Source organism: Canis lupus, chromosome 9 (genome assembly GCF_011100685.1).
Source record: "Canis lupus familiaris isolate Mischka breed German Shepherd chromosome 9, alternate assembly UU_Cfam_GSD_1.0, whole genome shotgun sequence".
NCBI lineage: Eukaryota > Metazoa > Chordata > Mammalia > Carnivora > Canidae > Canis > Canis lupus.
The window spans coordinates 51744747-51762310 of record NC_049230.1 but is presented as its reverse complement, the minus strand read 5'-3'; the positions used below and the strand labels follow the sequence as shown (position 1 = coordinate 51762310).

Below are 17564 nucleotides of genomic sequence, written 5' to 3'. Positions count from 1 at the left end.
TGAAGTGCCAACATTTTAGAGACGGTGGCAGGATGGCCTGGCTTCCAGATCACTAGGAGGTCACCCTCAGGCCTGACCTCAAACTTCACAGACTCAAAATCAAAGTTAGCATGTGGATATACCAGCCACCTCCAGTCTCGGGACAGCAACCTAACTCTGGCACACAGCTGTCGTGTAGGGGAGTAGATGTGAGGCATCTTTTCCCACTGGGAGGACGGGTCAGTGAAGTCTCTGGCTGTAGCCCTGCCCAGAACATGTAGCAGGGGCAGCAGGCAGTGCCCTGCGCCTCAAAACTGCCTGGAAGAAACCAGTGCCGGATGTGTCTTAGTCTTGTTTGGGCATGCATGAATAGCAGCATGTGGAGAACTACCTGCCTCACAGAATTACTGGAGTGGGGTCCTATCTGAGAGGTACTAATATAAGAAAAAAAAGCAACCATCTTAAAAAATCCAAAACTAGCATTAAATTTAGGCAAATTTTATCCATTACAAAGAGCCTTGAAGATGCCAAGTCCCTGAACAGATCAAGCTGGATGTTCCAGCATCTTAACCCATCTGGTTTCTAGGTCTCTGTTCTAAGGTGCTTCATCTGTATGGCCCACCCTCATGCTGATGCTCAAAACAATCTTGGGAAATCACTAAAAACATCAATTTCCTTCTCCCTTCTGTAGTTGGGGAACCCGAGGCTCTGGGAAGTTAAGCAGAGACATGGCCCAAAGCTCCGAAGCTCACATCACAGTGGAGCTGGAACTGAGTCCGAGTCCCCTGCTTCCAAGGCCAGTGATCATTTTCCTATACTGGGTGGTCCTTTCTCCCTTTTGTCATCACACTCCAGAGAAACCAGACCCTGACAAGGGTGGTGGCGGTGAATGCACAAGCAGGCATTGTGTGGGAACGTGCAGGAAGTGTGGCACGCCCACAGATGCTCAGAGTCAGGGCAAGTGGATTTTGGTATTTGTAATTAACAAGCAAAAAGAATGATGTGCTATACAAAATAATTGTCCAGAATATTCAAGGGTTCACAGACCCCAAATGTGTGTTCAATGTATCCTTTTCATACACGTGCTGTAAAAGCAGTATCAACAACCCATCCCCAAATTCCCCATAAAGCAGCCCATGGGATCTGAAGTATTCTGGTTCTTGCAAGGGGCTAGGGCTGGTATTAAAAGTACACCTGTCTCTGAGGAGAGAAGACCATTTCCAAAGGTATTTTGTGGAGTTTCACAACCTCCTGAGACTGTGGAGGGGGACTCAGAGCTCAGGCTTCAACCTGTAGGGCAGCCCTCCTTACTCTCCTCCCTACTCCCTAAGACCTCTGGACAGTTCAGAACATGCTTTTTGAGGGAGAGGAGGCAGGGAAGGGAGGGAGAGTCTGGCGCTTGCCTCCACAAGTGCTCACACACCAGAGGTACATGTTAGCGCCAAGGAGAGCAACGTGGTGCAGGGAGTCAGCCCTCAGTGCCAGGCTGCAGCGTCAGCCCTCAGTGCCAGGCTGCAGGAGAGTCATGCTAAGCAGGAATCCTGGACACAGCCCCTCCCATCTCACCAGGACAGGGCCAGGGGAATTTCACAGAGCATGCCAGTTTTCAAACAAGTCCTTGAGGCTTTCCAGGGTGATCCACAGCACATCTGAAGCTCTGACTCCAGCAAGTCCCTGAGTTACTCTTCTGGTAGGCAGTGAAGACAGCCCAATAGGTTGGTCTTGCTACCCCAATAATATCCCTACATCTGGACCCGACAAGAGACCTCACTGCATTTCTGCAGGTGCCTTAAAAACATTCAGATTAGGTATCTTTCCTCTTGTTCCAAGCACTGTCGGTAGAGCTCTCCATACCCACCTGAATCCCAGCCATTTGTCACAGGACCAATTCAGCTCATCTTACCTGTTCAGGTTTGCTTTCCTTCTCTTCACAGCTGTGACACTAAGCTTTTGGGGGGCATCTCTCAGCCCGAAGCTTTTAGCCACGTGACCAAGGTGGAGCGATCGGACATGAAAGATGTGCTTCAGCTCCCGGGGGTAGGTTGCATAGGCTCGGATGAAGGCCTGTAGAGCTGCAAGGGAACAAGGTCAGAGAGGCCGTCAGGATGGCAGCTTGGAGCGCCACACATGCCCTGGCCTAGCAGCTGTCCAGCACACTTTGTCTTGCTAGGCAACGTGAGATGCACAGCCAGGATGGCACAACATACGTGAACCACCTCTATCTATACTTGTGTATATATTTTTTTAATTCCTCAAACTCCTGATAGGACATAAGTATCTGTTGACTAATCTAATTTCAGATTTTACTGTGCATCTTATCATCATCCTGGAGGGCGGGGGCCCCCTTTTCTCCTTCATTACGGTCTTGGGGCCTCGCATAGTAGCTGGAACACAACAGGCAGCTAGTGTTTGTTGTAAAAATGACTGAAAAAACAGAATGAGTGAAGAAACCACAACATGTTCAATGTGGTAGTCTCTCATGAAAAATGAGATTAGACCTTTATGTGAGGAAAGCATTTTTCTAATTCATTTATTTTTTGCATAGCTAATACATGCACGTTATAAAATTCAAAAGGTTCCAAAGGCCTTACTGCGCTTGTTATTATGCTATCACTGCGATGTGTTGCTACTGCTATAAGGTTGCTCACCCGCAAGTCCCACCTCCAGCTCCCCTATCCAGAGGGATGGCTGCTACTTCTTCGTTTACTCCTGGGATTTTAAAACCAAATTCATTCTAAAGCATCTAAGATTTATTGATACAGTGCTTCTTACCCACTTGAAAAATGCATAAAAAAGGCAATGAAAACAGAATTTTAAAAAGGCAGAAGGCAATTATTAAATTTCTAACATAGTCCTTCCCATTGAAGATTGCCAACAGTTTTGAGATGTCCATCCAACATTGCATGGTGGTTTCAGTCCTGTCTTAAGAAGAAGGCCCCTATTCTAGAGCCCAGTGCTGGCCAGAGAAAAAGGCAGACGTGGTTCCCAGGAGCATGGAGCTCTAGCTATACCTTAATTTAGTATTCCTATGAGGAAAGAGACGTTCCTATATCCAGATGCCCTCGAATATATCGAATTCCAATGAAAATCAAGTGTCTGCCTCTTCTCACTACAAAAGGGCAGGAGAGGATGGATGGCTCTGAAGGGGCCCCCATCCCATCACTGCTCACTTTCCTTCCAAGCCCAGCTCTTCCACTGGCCAAGCTGGGGCCCAGCACTGCTTGTCTCATGGAAAAGCAGGTGCTAAACACCAGCCTCTCTCGCCCTCGCTTGTTGAGCCACTGGACTGGCAAGTTTGCCCACAGCTTAAACGTAATATCCCAGCAGCACCTGGAGATTGGCGTTTATGAACAGTAATAAAAAGTGTCATTTTAGCAGATCAGCTCCTAGAAGGATCCTGGGAATCCACGAAAGCTCTATTTACTGAGTAAAGTGAACTCCTTTTCCCAATCGATGAGAAATAATAACCAAGGCAACTCCTCTGCACCCCTCTCGTAAATCTGTGCTTACTCCCCTTTTTAATAACTGGGGACTAGCTTTTTCAGGGAAAATCTTTAACACTTCAAATGGCCTGCGCTGTCTGCAGGTTCTGGCACCTGCAGGTTCTGATAGCAGGTTCCAGACATGGAGCTATACACTCCAGTCCTCAGGGAAGCCCTGCTGCCACCACCCTGGGACACAGGCCTCTTCTCCTCCACACCTCACCACCCTTTCCTGAGCCTCAACTGGGACTCGGGTCTAACAGAGGAGACAGCAGCCACCCTGAGCCAAGTCAAAGACTCTGCACCTTTACAGTCTCATGCACACTGCTTGTAAGCACATCAGCCTCCTATTAAGGCTGAGGATGGAGAGCACCAACTTAAGAGCTGAGGATGGAGAGCCTCTGTCCCAGGAAACACAGGTGCCCAGCTAACAGCTCTACAAGCCCAATGAGTTTGCCAAGAAATGGCAGATGTGTCTTCTCTCTCCACAACTGCTCAGGCAGCATTTCACACTATGAATTTTTACTAACCCTCCTTGTCCTGGGGGCTCCTGTCTCACTGGGGCCAGGGATACTTGGCTGTCCTCACATCCTTGAATGGCCTCCTGTGTCTGGATGGTTCAGAGAAGCAGGAATTCCAGCAGAAGCTGTTCATAGATGCTTCCCAGAGGCAGTGTCAAGAATGTGCAGCAGGAATAGGGGTTGTGGGGCCCAGAAGAGAGGAGAGCAGAAAAAGAGGGCATTTATTCAGGCTGGTGGAGGAAACTGCAGCCACTTAGAACACGTGCTTGAGTCACAGTCTCCCATCTTATAGCCGTAAGAGAGACAAACTAAGGGAAATCTACTCTAAAATACCCTACATGGCCATTTCATCCTTGTTCCTAAAATCAGATTTATTCTTGGACATCCGAGCAGGAATATTAGTACCTTATGGATGATGCTTAAGATCAAGGAGGTATGGAGGAAAAGGAGGGAACCTCGCCCCCTCTGCCCCCAGAAAAACGAACGTCCGTACAGAATAAAGGCACGTGCATCTGACTACCTGGGATCACACTGAGGGAGGGGGACTGAACTGTCACCAGTGGTTTGGGTTTTCTTGACTTAGAGAAGCAGCCCTTCCAAGCCAGACTCAGCTTCTCTGTGTGTGGCCCCTGCCCCTCCAGGAGACCTGAAGCAGACCTCACTATATGAAAGGGGTGATTTGTAGGTAAAGGACTCCAGTTTCTGAAATTTTTGTTCAGGAGTCTGGAGTTCAAACTTCTGTTACCACAGTCTTTAACCACTTGATCTCTAGCTAAAGGAGGCAAGAAATGAAGAGGAAAAGAGGTGGCTGCTTCTGGAAACTGACAATTAAACGCTAGTTATTAACAATGACTGGGTCAGGAAATGCAAAAGGAAAACAAATGCATCCTTGGCCCAGTTTCTAACTAGTTTTCTGCCATAAAGGCAAAAACCAGCTGCTTTGTTAATTATTTATGAGGTAGGCTCTGAAATGGCATAAAAGAGAGGCACGTCTGGAGTGGGGAATTTGCATATGCAGATTGAAATGCTGAAGATAGTTTTGACTTCCGGGTGCAGTCACTGTCCCCACGTTGTGAACTGAAGACTCTGAGTGGCGCTTACATGTCTGCTCCCCCCATGCCTCCAGAGCTCACCATGCCACGTACCAGAAGAGAAGGGAGGGAGTGCTTAACATCTATGTGGAAAGGCCAAGACCTACTGCAGGCAGTCTCCTCCCAGACCATCACCAATCTGATGTGGAAATCAATTAGCAGAGGAGGAAACTGCATGTTTCTTTCCTTCTTGGGGCCTGAACATTGCAGAGCAGCCCCACTCCGACATCCTTTAGAGAGAAGACAAATAACTCTGCTTGTTTCTTGGTATGAACGATTTCTACGGTGATGATGACAAAAGAAAACACAAAACCACACTCTCTAAGGACTCCTTACTACAGCCTCACTCTGACGACCCAGACACCCTGAGACAGCTGTAGTCTCACTAGAATATCCAAAACACCCCTGACCTCAAAACCAAAGATGAAGATGAAGGTGTGAGCTTGATTTCTTTCTTTTCATTGCAACTTTGTTATTAACCCAGAAATTCTGCAGCACAGCACCTAGGGAAGTACCACCCAGCAAGCTCACTTTGCCTGTCAACAAACGACCAACCTCTGTAGTTATGCTGTGACAGATAATCTATTCCTCTTGAGAGACATGTGCCAGTACTTCTCTAAAAGTAGGTTCTGAGGAAAACCCTTAGGAACTGCTGAATTCACTTGAGGGAAATGCAAGGACAGGCTACCATGAGAAATGGGTCCAGAAGGATACACACTAATTACATATCAGTGGTTATGGGGCCATCACTGGGACTTCATCTTTCATCCTGGATACTTCTGATCTGTTCCAGTGGTATACCACAACAACCAAGGGCTGCTTTTATAATGTGCCAGGGTATACAGTAGGCACTCATAAATATCTGCCGACTAACCCATTCTTATCCTCTATTTCCTGATGACCACAACTGCCTGTAGTTAAGTCCCCCAGCACTCACTCTCTCCCACCCCTCCCAAGTCTATTCTCACACAGGGCATCTTTTCCAACCTTGGTGGGCCATGCTATGTCTCTGCTCCAAGTCCTGCAATGACTTCCATTGCCCTTGGGGTGCCCCCAAAGTTCTTGGCAGCTTCTAAGCCTCCCTTTGCTGCATGGGCCCTCCCCTCCTGTGGCCACACTGCCTCCCAGAGCTCCTCTGGGCCTGGAACACTCTTCTGTCGCAGGAGGGCATGACCCTCAATTTGCTCATGCTGCATCACAGCAGGGCTCATGTCGACCCTCTGTGTAAAATGCACTCTGCCCAGCTACCCCTTTACCTCCCTTACCTGCTTTATTTTTTCCACAGTTAACACCTATTTTATTTTTTTAAAAGATTTTATTTATTTATTCATGAGAGAGAGAGAGAGAGAGAGAGAGAGAGAGAGAGAGGCAGAGTCACAGGCAGAGGGAGAAACAGGCCCCATTGCAGGGAGCCCGACACAGGACTTGATCCTGGGTCTCAGGATCAGGCCCTGGACTGAAGGCAGCGCCAAACCGCTGAGCCATCTGGGCTGCCCCAGTTAACACCTTTTAAAAGACTAATTCAGTCATTCATTTTATTTTTACTATGTACACTGTCTGCTCCCTCACTAGAATGTTAGAAAGGTTACGATTTCTTTCTGTTTTGATTCCTGATATTCCGAGCACCTAGAACGACTAACTCAATAGCTCTGTTAAATGATTTAAAAAAAAGAATTTTCAATTCATAAAAGGAAAAGATGATGCTGTGGTGTTCACATACTGGTAAGCCAACCTGGCATTCTTCTCTAAATAGCAGATAACCATCAGAAAGAAGCCGGGGGAGGGGGGGGCCCTGCATGGACTGCATCTCATTGGCACGAGACACAGTCACCAGCCATGACACATGGCACACCCATCCAGCTGTTCTGAGCCCCCTTCCCCCAGGCTCTTTGTCCTGTACGCCAGGGAATTGCTTGAGTCCTGGTGATCCCAGGAGCCAAGTTATCCTATAAGAGGGCCTGAATGTTAAATGAACACCTAGCTCTCTTGTAAATTCCCTACGAATTGGGGTCAGGGTCTAGTGCCCTCCCCCTCAGTACTGTTCTTTCTCATCTTCCTTTGTATGTCCAAACTGAGACTGCTCAGGGCTGATGCTTCTTGTCCTTACCTTCATCTCCAATTTCCATGCCTACGACGGTCTCTGCTGATGTGTCATGTCTCTTCTATCCAGTTTTCAAAGACAGACAAAAATGGATCCCTGAGATCCAAGTCACTGGGTCAAAGTTCTAGTCTTACGTAAGCCAAGATAAAGCCTCATTTGTGTGAAACATGGGAAAGGATGAAATTAACATTTAATACGGCTTTAAAGCCTTCCGTGCCTGCTTCCAGACCCTGTAGGACAAGCAAGACAGAAGACCCTAGGTCGGCCTCTCAGCCCATCAGGGGTATGCCGGTAAAGTGGGGACAGCGTCCTTAGGGTTATCTGTCCACAAGCACCTAGGAAATCCACCAACCTTTCTTCGCCCAGGAGACCCTCCTCTCATTGGAGTGCACATAATCTTCAAATACCGTCTGCAAGACTGTGGCTCGCTCTCGGATTTCCTGGGGGCCAGAGGCTCGGGATTTCTGGGAGGGTGGCGGAAGGATTAAAAGAGAGACAGAGTCAGAGTCAGGAATAATGAAGCACTTTATAATAGATTTAATAACAGTAAAACCACCCGGGAACCACCGAGGGTCCAACAAGGGTAATCCTTTCAATATTACTAGAGGAAAAACAGGAGCTATAAAGATGTTAAAGTCAAGCAAAGATGAAGATAGCTTTGTGAGGGAGTAGATTGGGTCTGTTTATTTGTTTACTTGTTTGCTTACTTGTCTTCCTAGCCTCTTGTCACTCACGTTCAAAATGAAGGTCCACTGGGGATACTCTGGAATTGTCCGAATCTGGTTTGGGCATTGAAAACACCACTGAACATAGGCAGATCTCACATGACCGGTGTGTCCTATTCCTACCAAGGCCTGAAATCTTGCCCCTCCCTTACATTCCACAGGGGAACAATGGGACATTCTCTTGAAGAGGGCCCCATGGGGGCCTGCCTAAAATTGAATTTCAGAGCATGCTCCCTCATTCCTAGGGAGGTTCAGACTTGAGTGTTTCAGATCCATTCTTTCAGTCCGGGACCACTGGACTGGATGCCAGGGACCTATTAAGGAGTGGTCTGTTCCTTCACGCCACATGCAGAGAAGACTGCAGAACCTCTGCAGCAAACCATCCCTGTATGAGGAGTGACGTCTGGATGCACTAAAGTTCTACAGATGGAAAACGTTAATAAAAAAAAAAAAAAAAAAATCCTATCCTTTTCAGTCTTCAACAATCCTGGAGAAAAGATTTCCTTTCTTTATATCCCTCTAAAACCAAGTGCTGTTTCCTGTATCTTTTTTTTTTTTTTAAGTAAGCTCTAAGCCCAATGTGGGGCTTGAACCCACGACCCCGTGATCAAGAGCCGCAAGCTCTACCAACTGAGCCAGCCAGGCGCCTGTTTCTTTCTTTTTTTTTTTTTTTAAACTTATTTTATTTTTTTAAATTTATTTATGATAGTCACAGAGAGAGAGAGGGAGAGGCAGAGACACAGGAGGAGGGAGAAACAGGCTCCATGCCGGGAGCCTGACGTGGGACTCGATCCTGGGACTCCAGGATCGCGCCCTGGGCCAAAGGCAGGCGCCAAACCGCTGCGCCACCCAGGGTTCCAGGCGCCTGTTTCCTATGTCTTAAAACAAACATGAATGCTTTCTACTGAATGTGAAACTGAGATCCAAAAGAACCCAGATTCTTCAAACTCAGTTTGGCTAATGTGTTCCCCCAAAGACACGGATTTTCTTAGAGATGCTACTCAGCCTCTACTATAACCCACCACACACCACCCACATGGGTCACCAGGAAACAGCCAGTGTGAGTCCCAGTCCCTGCTTCCCTTAACCCCCTGTGGAGGACAGGGTGCCTGCACCTCTGTCTGGCTCCCCGTACCTAACCTAGACTCCAGAGTCTCTTTCACTTTTAAAGCTGACAGAGGAAGAACAAAGGGGAGAGAAGGAAAAGCCTCATTCTTTGGGTCGACGTCCCTCTCTGTGTTAATAGAGACTTAACAACCTAAAAATGTTTTTAGCTTCGTCAAATCATTCCTGCTACCTGTTTGGTTGATGACAGTCTAGCCGATTTCACAGTACATGGTCCCCTAAGGGTTTTATCCACTCAAATGTCAAGAGAAAAGTCACTCAGGAGCTGTGTTATGAAAGTGGACATTTGCTATTGTTATTAACAAGGATTTTTTTTTTTACCCTCTTAACTGACGTGAAATGCAAACTTTTTTTTTTTTTTTTTTTTGCTGCCCTCCTTTCGTTAAGCCACCTCAGCAATGCAACTGTCACCTTCCTTGTGTGTGTGTGTGTGTGTGTGGTTTTTTTTTTAATATGAATGTGAAATTAGCGAGGATGCCCTTTCCCCTGGCGGACAGAATCCTCTGTTATTAAAAAGTAAAGCACTTTAATAATGAAAACTTTTTCCTCTTTTTCCTGTGTTTTAACTGTTTAAAATTAATGAGAAGGGCAGAATGGTTGTCAAAGCGATATTGAAAGCCGGGCAGCCAGGACCGAATAAGCACAAAAATCCCTCTAGAGTGTTAGATAAACAGAGCTCCAGCCCGCTCGAATCCCTCTGTTGGTTATTGTATACATTCTGTAACAGCTCTCAGAATAGATCTGAGAGCCAGGGAGGCAGAGAGGTTTCAGAATTCCAATAAAGGCCTCAAATTAAAGACAGCCTGGTGCGAATTCCAGGAGAAAATTAAAGAGACCTCAAGCTTAAGTGACAGGTGACTTGCTTCTGTGTCACAACTGTCAGGGGATTTAGTGATAATATGGCAATATATTACAAAGGGCTTTTCTTATTCCCCCTTTAGGTTTCAAAATGAGGCATCTTTTCTTCCCAACCCAAAAAAAAAAAAAAATTACATACACACACATATATAATGTGTGTGTACAAGTGAAATAGGTAGAAAAAAGGCGATAAAACTAAGTTCACACGTTTGAAATGATGAGGTCAGTTTTAGTAAAATATAAGAAAAAGTTAATGCAGAAAACATAATATACTCAGGAAAAAGCATGTCTTTCTCCCCCTACCCCCACTTCCAGAAATACTTTATTTTAAAATTACCCCTCTTGAGAATGAGGTATTTTTCAGTTGTCTTCTGGGGAGGACAGTCTAAATTTAAACTGAAGACAGGGGCAGAGTTATGCACGCAGCACCATCTCAGCCCCAGACAGGTAAAATGCTCCCGTAATGAGAGCGGGTCAAAGCCCGGAGGGCGCATGAATGCCCTGCAGGACTGGCTCGCCCACCCCTCAAAGACGCATAGACCCAGTACTTAATGAAGCTAACTTGCAACCAGTGGACCAGGGCTAGCTTAGGAAAATACAGTTCCAATGGTCCACACTCAGTATTTCTTAGGCTGTAAAGCCCTACTGATCCTGGAGAGAATGATGATCAAAGGGACTGAGGGAGGGAAGGGGCTGCTGATCTCATTTTAATATCTCACCATGGCCCAGTCTTTTGTTAAGGTCTGTTTAGAGGCATATTTCACAGAACAAAAAAAACTTGTAGAAAAAAAACACATTTGGGTGTGTCCATACTTTGAAGATGAAAATTTCACACCAAGAGGCAACAGATGAGCTGAAGATACTCAGGCTGCATTTTTTTTTGTTGTAAAAAGTTTTAGGTAGTAGCAGTGGTGGGGGGAGGGTGGCTTTTCTTTTCTTTTTCTTTTCTTTTTTTTTTTTTTTTGAAGCATGTCTTGATGTTGCTAACTTCTAAGGTATTTTTAAACTAAATGGAAGGATTTTGTTTTAATCACTTGATTGCCAAGTTGAGTTCCACCCTTATGCTTCCCTAGAACCTTCTGAGTGCTTCCCAGTAAAGTTGAAAGATCAAATTTATTCTCTTTGTAGGTGGGTGAACATTCGCACACCCAGACATAGCTATATATATTTTATATACCTAAATATGAAATATACATTTTACAGATGCTTCACTCACTCTCTTTCTGTTCACAGAAGCCCAAAAATGTATGTGCCAAAGGGACATTTACAATGGACTTCAACCAAGTGAGAAGAGGGGCCTTATAATGAGGTGTCTGGCTAAGTGTGTAAAGGCCTATTTAGTGAGCTCACATTTATCTGTCTGGCACTGGTCCATGTGCTAGACAGAACTGCCCAAACTGAGAGCAACAATTAAAACATACAGTATTTCTTACTGAGCAACAGAACTAAAAGTTGTATCCAGCATCTACTTTATTCATCTTACTTCTCACACGGATCACACACATAAAACACTCTTCTAGGCTGTAGCTCTGTGTGATAATTAGTAATATAGTCAATTTCATTTAGTTTCTCTTTAGCCTCTGAATTCAAGTTAACATTGGTTAAACAAGCCAGGTTTGCATCAATGGGACACGTGGGACTCTAGGATGATTAGTTTTGTAAGCTAATCAGTTATTTTGGTGCCAGTGAAAGCCCAACCTTGCTGAGTGTTTTTTTCTTTTTCTTTTAAGATTTTATTTATTTGAGAGAGAGCAAGAGAATGAGCACAAGCAGAGGAGGGGGCAGAGGGAGAAGCAGACTCCCCACTGAGCAGGGAGCCCCAAATGGGGCTTAATCCCAGGACCCTGAGATCATGAACTGAGCCACAGGCAGACACTTCACTGACCAAGCCATCCAGCACCCTGAGTGTTTTTTCTTTTTGAAAACAAAGTTCACGGGCAGCCCTGGTGGCTCAGCGGTTTAGCGCCGCCTGCAGCCCAGGGTGTGATCCTGGAGACCCGGGATCAAGTCCCAGGTCAGGTTCCCTGCGTGGAGCCTGCTTCTCCCTCTGCCTGTGTCTCTGCCTCTTTCTCTCTCTCTCTGTTTCTCATGAATAAATAAATAAAATCTTTTTAAAAAATTAAAAAAAAAAAAGCAAAGTTCACCACACCTTAAAGATATAAAAATATTCTGTCTGTCCCTCTCCATCAAGGCAGGAACTTGGGGCTGGGACAAACTGAAGTGCATGGAGTGTTTTCTGCCTCATTTTGGGTCAACCTCCCAGCAACCTACAAGATGGGCACTCTTGTTCTCAGTTTACAGATGGGAACACTGAGGCTGGAGAGAAGACAACCTGCAGGAGGATGCAGAACCACCAGCTGTGAAGCAAAGACTGAAACCCAAGTCTGCTTGCCTTGGGGCCCCAGCAAGGCCTCAAGGCTGGCCTCATGCCAAGGAAAGGACTTATGGAGAAAAACCACACAAGGCCACCAAAGGGCAGAGGTTAAGACATGGCTATCGCCTGCTCCTGGAAGAGCAGAGGGCACTGCAGCTGCTCTGCTACCTCTCCCCTACATCCATAGCAGGGGCTCCATCCAGAGATGCACACAACGATCAGCTCCCTGGACAGAACTGATGTGTGCCCAGTTCAGAAACAAACACCAACAACAGAGCCAGTCCCAGAAACAGTGTAAGTGAAGATGAGCCTGGACTGAATCTTTATGATCTCATTTTGTGATTTTACTGCTTGTTCTGATTTCTGGAGAGGAGGCAGATGCTAACGTTCCTCTGTGACACAGCAAAAAAGCACTGGGCTTCGTGTCACTGAGTCTCAACTCTGAATCCCACATCCGCTACTAACTGATAATGACGATGAACACCCTTTAGAACCAATATTGGGCTTTCAGGTTATTTCTTACTCTAGCCTCCAATCTCCTAATGAGAAGAATACTAACATGATCTCAACTTGACATATGAAGAAACCAAGGCTTAGGAAGGTCCAGTACTTGCCCAGAGCCTCAGAGCTGGTAAACGAGATTAGGAATCCAACCCTGAGGCCGTGCCCTTAACCTCTCTGCTCTGCTGCCTGCAGGAACAGCATTTCTGAACCTCTCTGCCTCCCGTACACTGTCCTGGGGCTATAATGAAGTGTCCATGGGAACATGAAAAAACCCTACTTAGATGGAGCTTCAGGGACACCTGGGTGGCTCAGCAGTTGAGCATCTGCCTTGGGCTCAGGGTGAGATACTGGGATCCGGAATCAAGTTCTGCATCGGGATCTCTGCAGGGAGCCTGCTTCTCCCTCTGCCTATCTCTCTCTCTGTGTGTGTGTGTGTGTGTGTGTCTCTCTCATGAATATATAAATAATCTTAAAAAAAAAAAAAATGGCAGCCCAGATGGCTCAGCGGTTTAGCGCTGCCTTCAGTCCAGGGGCTGGGAGAGAAGCAGGGTGCCTGTGTCTCTGCCCCTCTCTCTGTGTCTCTCATGAATAAATAAACATCTATTTAAAAAAAAAGGATGGAGCTTCAGAAGAAGCGTGCCAGGAACAATGTCTGGTCACTGTTCCATTCCCTTGACAACGAACTATTGATAAGGGATGTTTCATAATGAAACATCGCTTAAAACAACTTGTTGATCAACTGAGTCTCTAACTCTTTCTCTTGCTTACAGGGATCTCTGCTGTGGTAACGTTCATTGACCAAGTGTCACCTCTATGACGATGGCTAACATTACCTGATTGAGCAGTCATCTAGCTGCACTGCCTCAGTCTCGTGAACAGTAAGGGAAGCATGTGCTCTAGGTCAGGCTGCCCCTGCGATGGCCCCTCACCCCTGCAGGTCCTGGTTACCTCACCTAGGAAGTGGGATGAGCATCTGCCTGCTGGGGTCACTGGCAGGATCAAATGGGACCAAGAGTGTGAAGAGGGCAGCATGGTCTCAGGACCTGGACAGGTGCTGTAACTGTGTCCCTGCCTTTTCTTAGATACATCTCCTTAGGTTCTCTCTGGAACAAGAGGACTGAAGTCAGGGCCAGTCAAATCAGGCCCCAGCCTCAAGGAGAAGATTTGATTAAAATAAAGACACCTCTTGGGATCCCAGGGTGGCTCAGCGGTTAGGCGCCTGCCTTCGGCCCGGGGCGTGATCCTGGAGACCCGGGATCAAGTCCCATGTCAGGCTCCCTGCACGGAGCCTGCTTCTCCCTCTGTCTGTCTCTGCCTCTCTCTCTCTCTCTCTCTCTCTGTGTCTCTCATGAATAAATAAAATCTTAAAAAAAAAAATAAAGGAATTAAAAAAAAAGACACCTCTTGATGCCTAAAGAAACTCTTTTTTAAAAAATTTTTTTAGATCTTATTTATTTATTAATGAGAGACACACACGGAGAGGGAGAGAGAGAGAGAGAGAGACAGAGACACAGGCAGAAGGAGAAGCAGGCTCCATGCAGGGAGCCCGATGTGGGACTCGATCCCGGGTCTCCAGGACCACGCCCCAGGCTGCAGGCAGTGCTAAACCGCTGCGCCACCAGGGCTGCCCTAAAGAAACTCTTAAGTCTGATCAATTTGGCTCTGATTTTCCAGTCTATCCTCAGGCTTAAGACAACTGATGTAATATATTCAAATAATTAATATTTCATAGACAAAATTATATTCAGCAACATTATACACACGGATCTGTGATATATGGAGTAATGGGTTGGAGTGGTGTGGGAGAGCCATGGACTGGCAGAGGCAAAGATGCAGAAAACCAGCAGGAAAGGATGCTCAGGGCTATCTGAACCTGCTCAGGGTCTCCGTATGGAACTGCATGGATAACACACATTTTTCTCCTTACCAATCCCAACTTTATTCTTCTTCTGTGTATGGCACCCACATTAAAAAACAGATGAACTGAGCATGTCTGAAAGGAGATACAGAGAGATCTAGTCCTTCCATGGGTGTCTTGGGTGTATGGGTCCAGTCAGTTGTCCTTGCTGATAGTCTGGACAGGGACCACCAGGGCTGAGCAACGTAACACTCCCTCCAGACTCAATCTGGGCCAGAATGAAACCTCCTTTCTGGGAAGCCTGCCATGGCCCAGCGGACCTCCAGAATGGACAGTAGCCCGTTAACTGGATGAGACTGGTAAACACATCCAGAAGCAGAGAGAGAGAAAAAGGAAAACACGAATAAGGTGTGGCTTCATCTAATGTTCACAGTCCCTTAGGTACACGTCTGCTTGACAGAGGAACTAACTATCCCACACACACAGTCTCCACCACCCCAAATCAAGAAAGGAATCATGTCTGTTCAGTCAAGTATAATAAATAATAAAACTCACCTGGCTTCCCCATCGGCTCCTTTTAAAACAATCATCCCTTGTCAGAACAGACAAAATATCTTCCATCTTAATCTCAGAAATGCTGTAAAAGGAAGGGCACATCAAGGCAAACTTTTAATTCTCCCAATAACATCTGGAATCTTGATGCATAAAACTGGCCTGTTCTCAAGCTAATCAAATATAAAGTAGAAGCTATGCCTACACAGGAAAGAAAATCGTTTCCTAGACCTTTAGGAGTTTGGAAGGAAGGGATCTCTATGACATAACAGGGACAGATGCGGTCATATGCCCAACATTCTCCATCCTCTCTGATGACTTTCAAACAGGCTAAATTTAGAATTTTCTGTATAGGGATCACATCATTGTTTCTTAATCCATCTCAAATACTAAACAAGTAGGCCTGCTTATTAACATACTACTTTGATTCGAGCAGATAAGGAAATAAAAAATATTTTGGGTAGTCACTTTAGTTTTGTACTAAAAAAAAGTGGGGGTGGGGAGTGTGAATGGCTAAAGGTCCTTAACTGTTGAGGTCAACTCCTCAGGGAAGGGTAACAAGTGACCACAGCACCAGAGCTCTCTTCTCATCCACCCAGAAGGACATCTACCCTCTCACCTCTTAATTATTAAGGGGTGAGAAACAAATGACTTCTGATGGACCTAGAGCTATGTATAAACAGCTGAGATCAGAATCTGGACTTGACAGAAGCCACCCTGAGCCAGAAGAGGAGGCCCATCCTGCCTCGTGGTGGGGAAGGGAAGCCACGGCACTCAAACACGGGAGGTGCATGCAGATTCAAGTGTTAGAGCCCAAGGAAGAAACGGGAGCTACTGAAAACATACTTCCCAGGGAGAAAAAAAAGGAAGGAGGAGTTCTGGGGAGAAAAACAGATCATAAAAAGATAAATGATTTCCCTGTATGTTGTTTCTTTCTTTCTTTTTTTAATGTAACAGCAAATTAAAACATGAATGGCAACCTCTCATGTGGGAGAAGACAATTCTCCCCCTTTCCCCCAAAGGTTACTCTGACAAAGCTATGAATGAAAATGTCACATCTCTGACAGCGATTTACCTGAAATGTGTCACCGCTTCCCTGAACACCCCCAGCCCCCCGCCCCTCCACATTCTCTTCCTCTGCTGCCAGCTCATAGCCCTATGGATACATGAAATCTTTTTACAGCAGGAGGAGTCAACCGGAGAAGGCAGAGCATGTGTTTTCGAAGGTAGCAGTTTGGGGGAAAGGGCTCATGATTTCATGGAGAATCTATTTTTCATATGAGAGAGAAAAGCTGTGGCTGTTGAATGTGTCTCTTGTTTATGCCTGGAAATCTGAAGGTGAAAACACAGCCCAGTCCTATCTTTTTCTTTGTCTAATGGACTTGCCTCTATTCATCACTTTTTTTCTTGAGGGGAAAAAAAAAAGGAAAGTAAAAGGAACATAAGGACTTGGGGGTGAGATCTTGAAGCAGGGAGAAAGAAAGAATAAGTCCATTCAGAGTCAGGGATGCAAATAACTAAATACAGCGCAGAGAGGCACTGTTTTCTGAAAGGCATGGCAGTGTTGACACTCCAGCCAGGGCACAGCTCTTTGACTGTGTGTGTCTGTGTGACAATGCTGGGGGACCCGGCACAGTAAGTGAACAGGAGCTGGAAAGGAACTGGAGTGATTTACAGTTTAAAAGGGGCTGCCTCCTATTCTAAGAAGTCGTTGCTGCTGAGGAACAAAGCCAATCTAGTCTGCCTGTTTATGGTTCTACCAACAGATCTGAATCACCCTGCCTCACTATGAAAAGAGACAGATAAATAAATTCAGGCAACTGTCTCATGCCTGATCTGAGAAATGCATGTTTTGATGAAGCATTTACATTTTAATAAACCAATGACGACTTTCATTAGAAACACATTTAAAGGAGAAGTGGAAAACAGGGAAGAAGCTGGCAAACACCAGGATATCAGAAGGATGCAGAAACAAAGTCCTGAGCATTCAAATAGAGGTGGCAGTGGCCCAGGGCGCCTGTCTCTAGCCCTGGCTGCTAAATCACACTGTCAGGGCGAGTTCCACGGTGCTTGCTGTAGGAAGGCAGGCAGCAATTTGTTGTGATGGCCCTTGCTGCCACGAGCCTCGGCCTGCCTTCCTGAATCTCTCCTGTAATTCATCAGCCGTCCTAGCATCCTGCTGCCTGGCTCCCAGGTTCTAAGGCACAACACAAACACATCTTCCTTCTCTTTTTTTTTTTTTTTTTTAAATATTTGGATTCCAAAGACATTCAAGTTTGCTTCTTTCCATGGCACACTCTGCTATCAGATCTTCCTAGGTATAATTTTTTTGTATTAGGTCAAGATACCCAACATATAGCCCTTCCTCAGACAGAAATCGGAAAGCATAATCCA

General features: G+C 45.9%; 1 protein-coding gene and 1 non-coding gene across 8 annotated transcripts in view; both read right to left on the bottom strand.

The window, feature by feature from the left end:
• DDX31 (DEAD-box helicase 31) overlaps positions 1 to 17564 on the bottom strand; it is a 69572-nt gene that overhangs the window by 15967 nt on the left and 36041 nt on the right. For 5 of the 7 annotated variants that reach the window (XM_038548929.1, XM_038548928.1, XM_038548931.1 and 2 more), the window contains 4 exons: positions 15174 to 15255; positions 7882 to 7953; positions 7527 to 7638; positions 1883 to 2051 (listed from right to left, as the gene is read on the bottom strand). In XM_038548929.1, the coding sequence (XP_038404857.1) occupies positions 1883 to 2051; positions 7527 to 7638; positions 7882 to 7953; positions 15174 to 15255 (435 nt within the window). The remainder of the gene's footprint in view (positions 1 to 1882; positions 2052 to 7526; positions 7639 to 7881; positions 7954 to 15173; positions 15256 to 17564) is intronic. The other 2 variants (XM_038548930.1, XM_038548932.1) reach the window with 2 other exon arrangements.
• Positions 8472 to 8544, bottom strand: TRNAK-CUU. Its single transcript has one exon. It is a non-coding gene; the product is annotated as a tRNA-Lys (tRNA).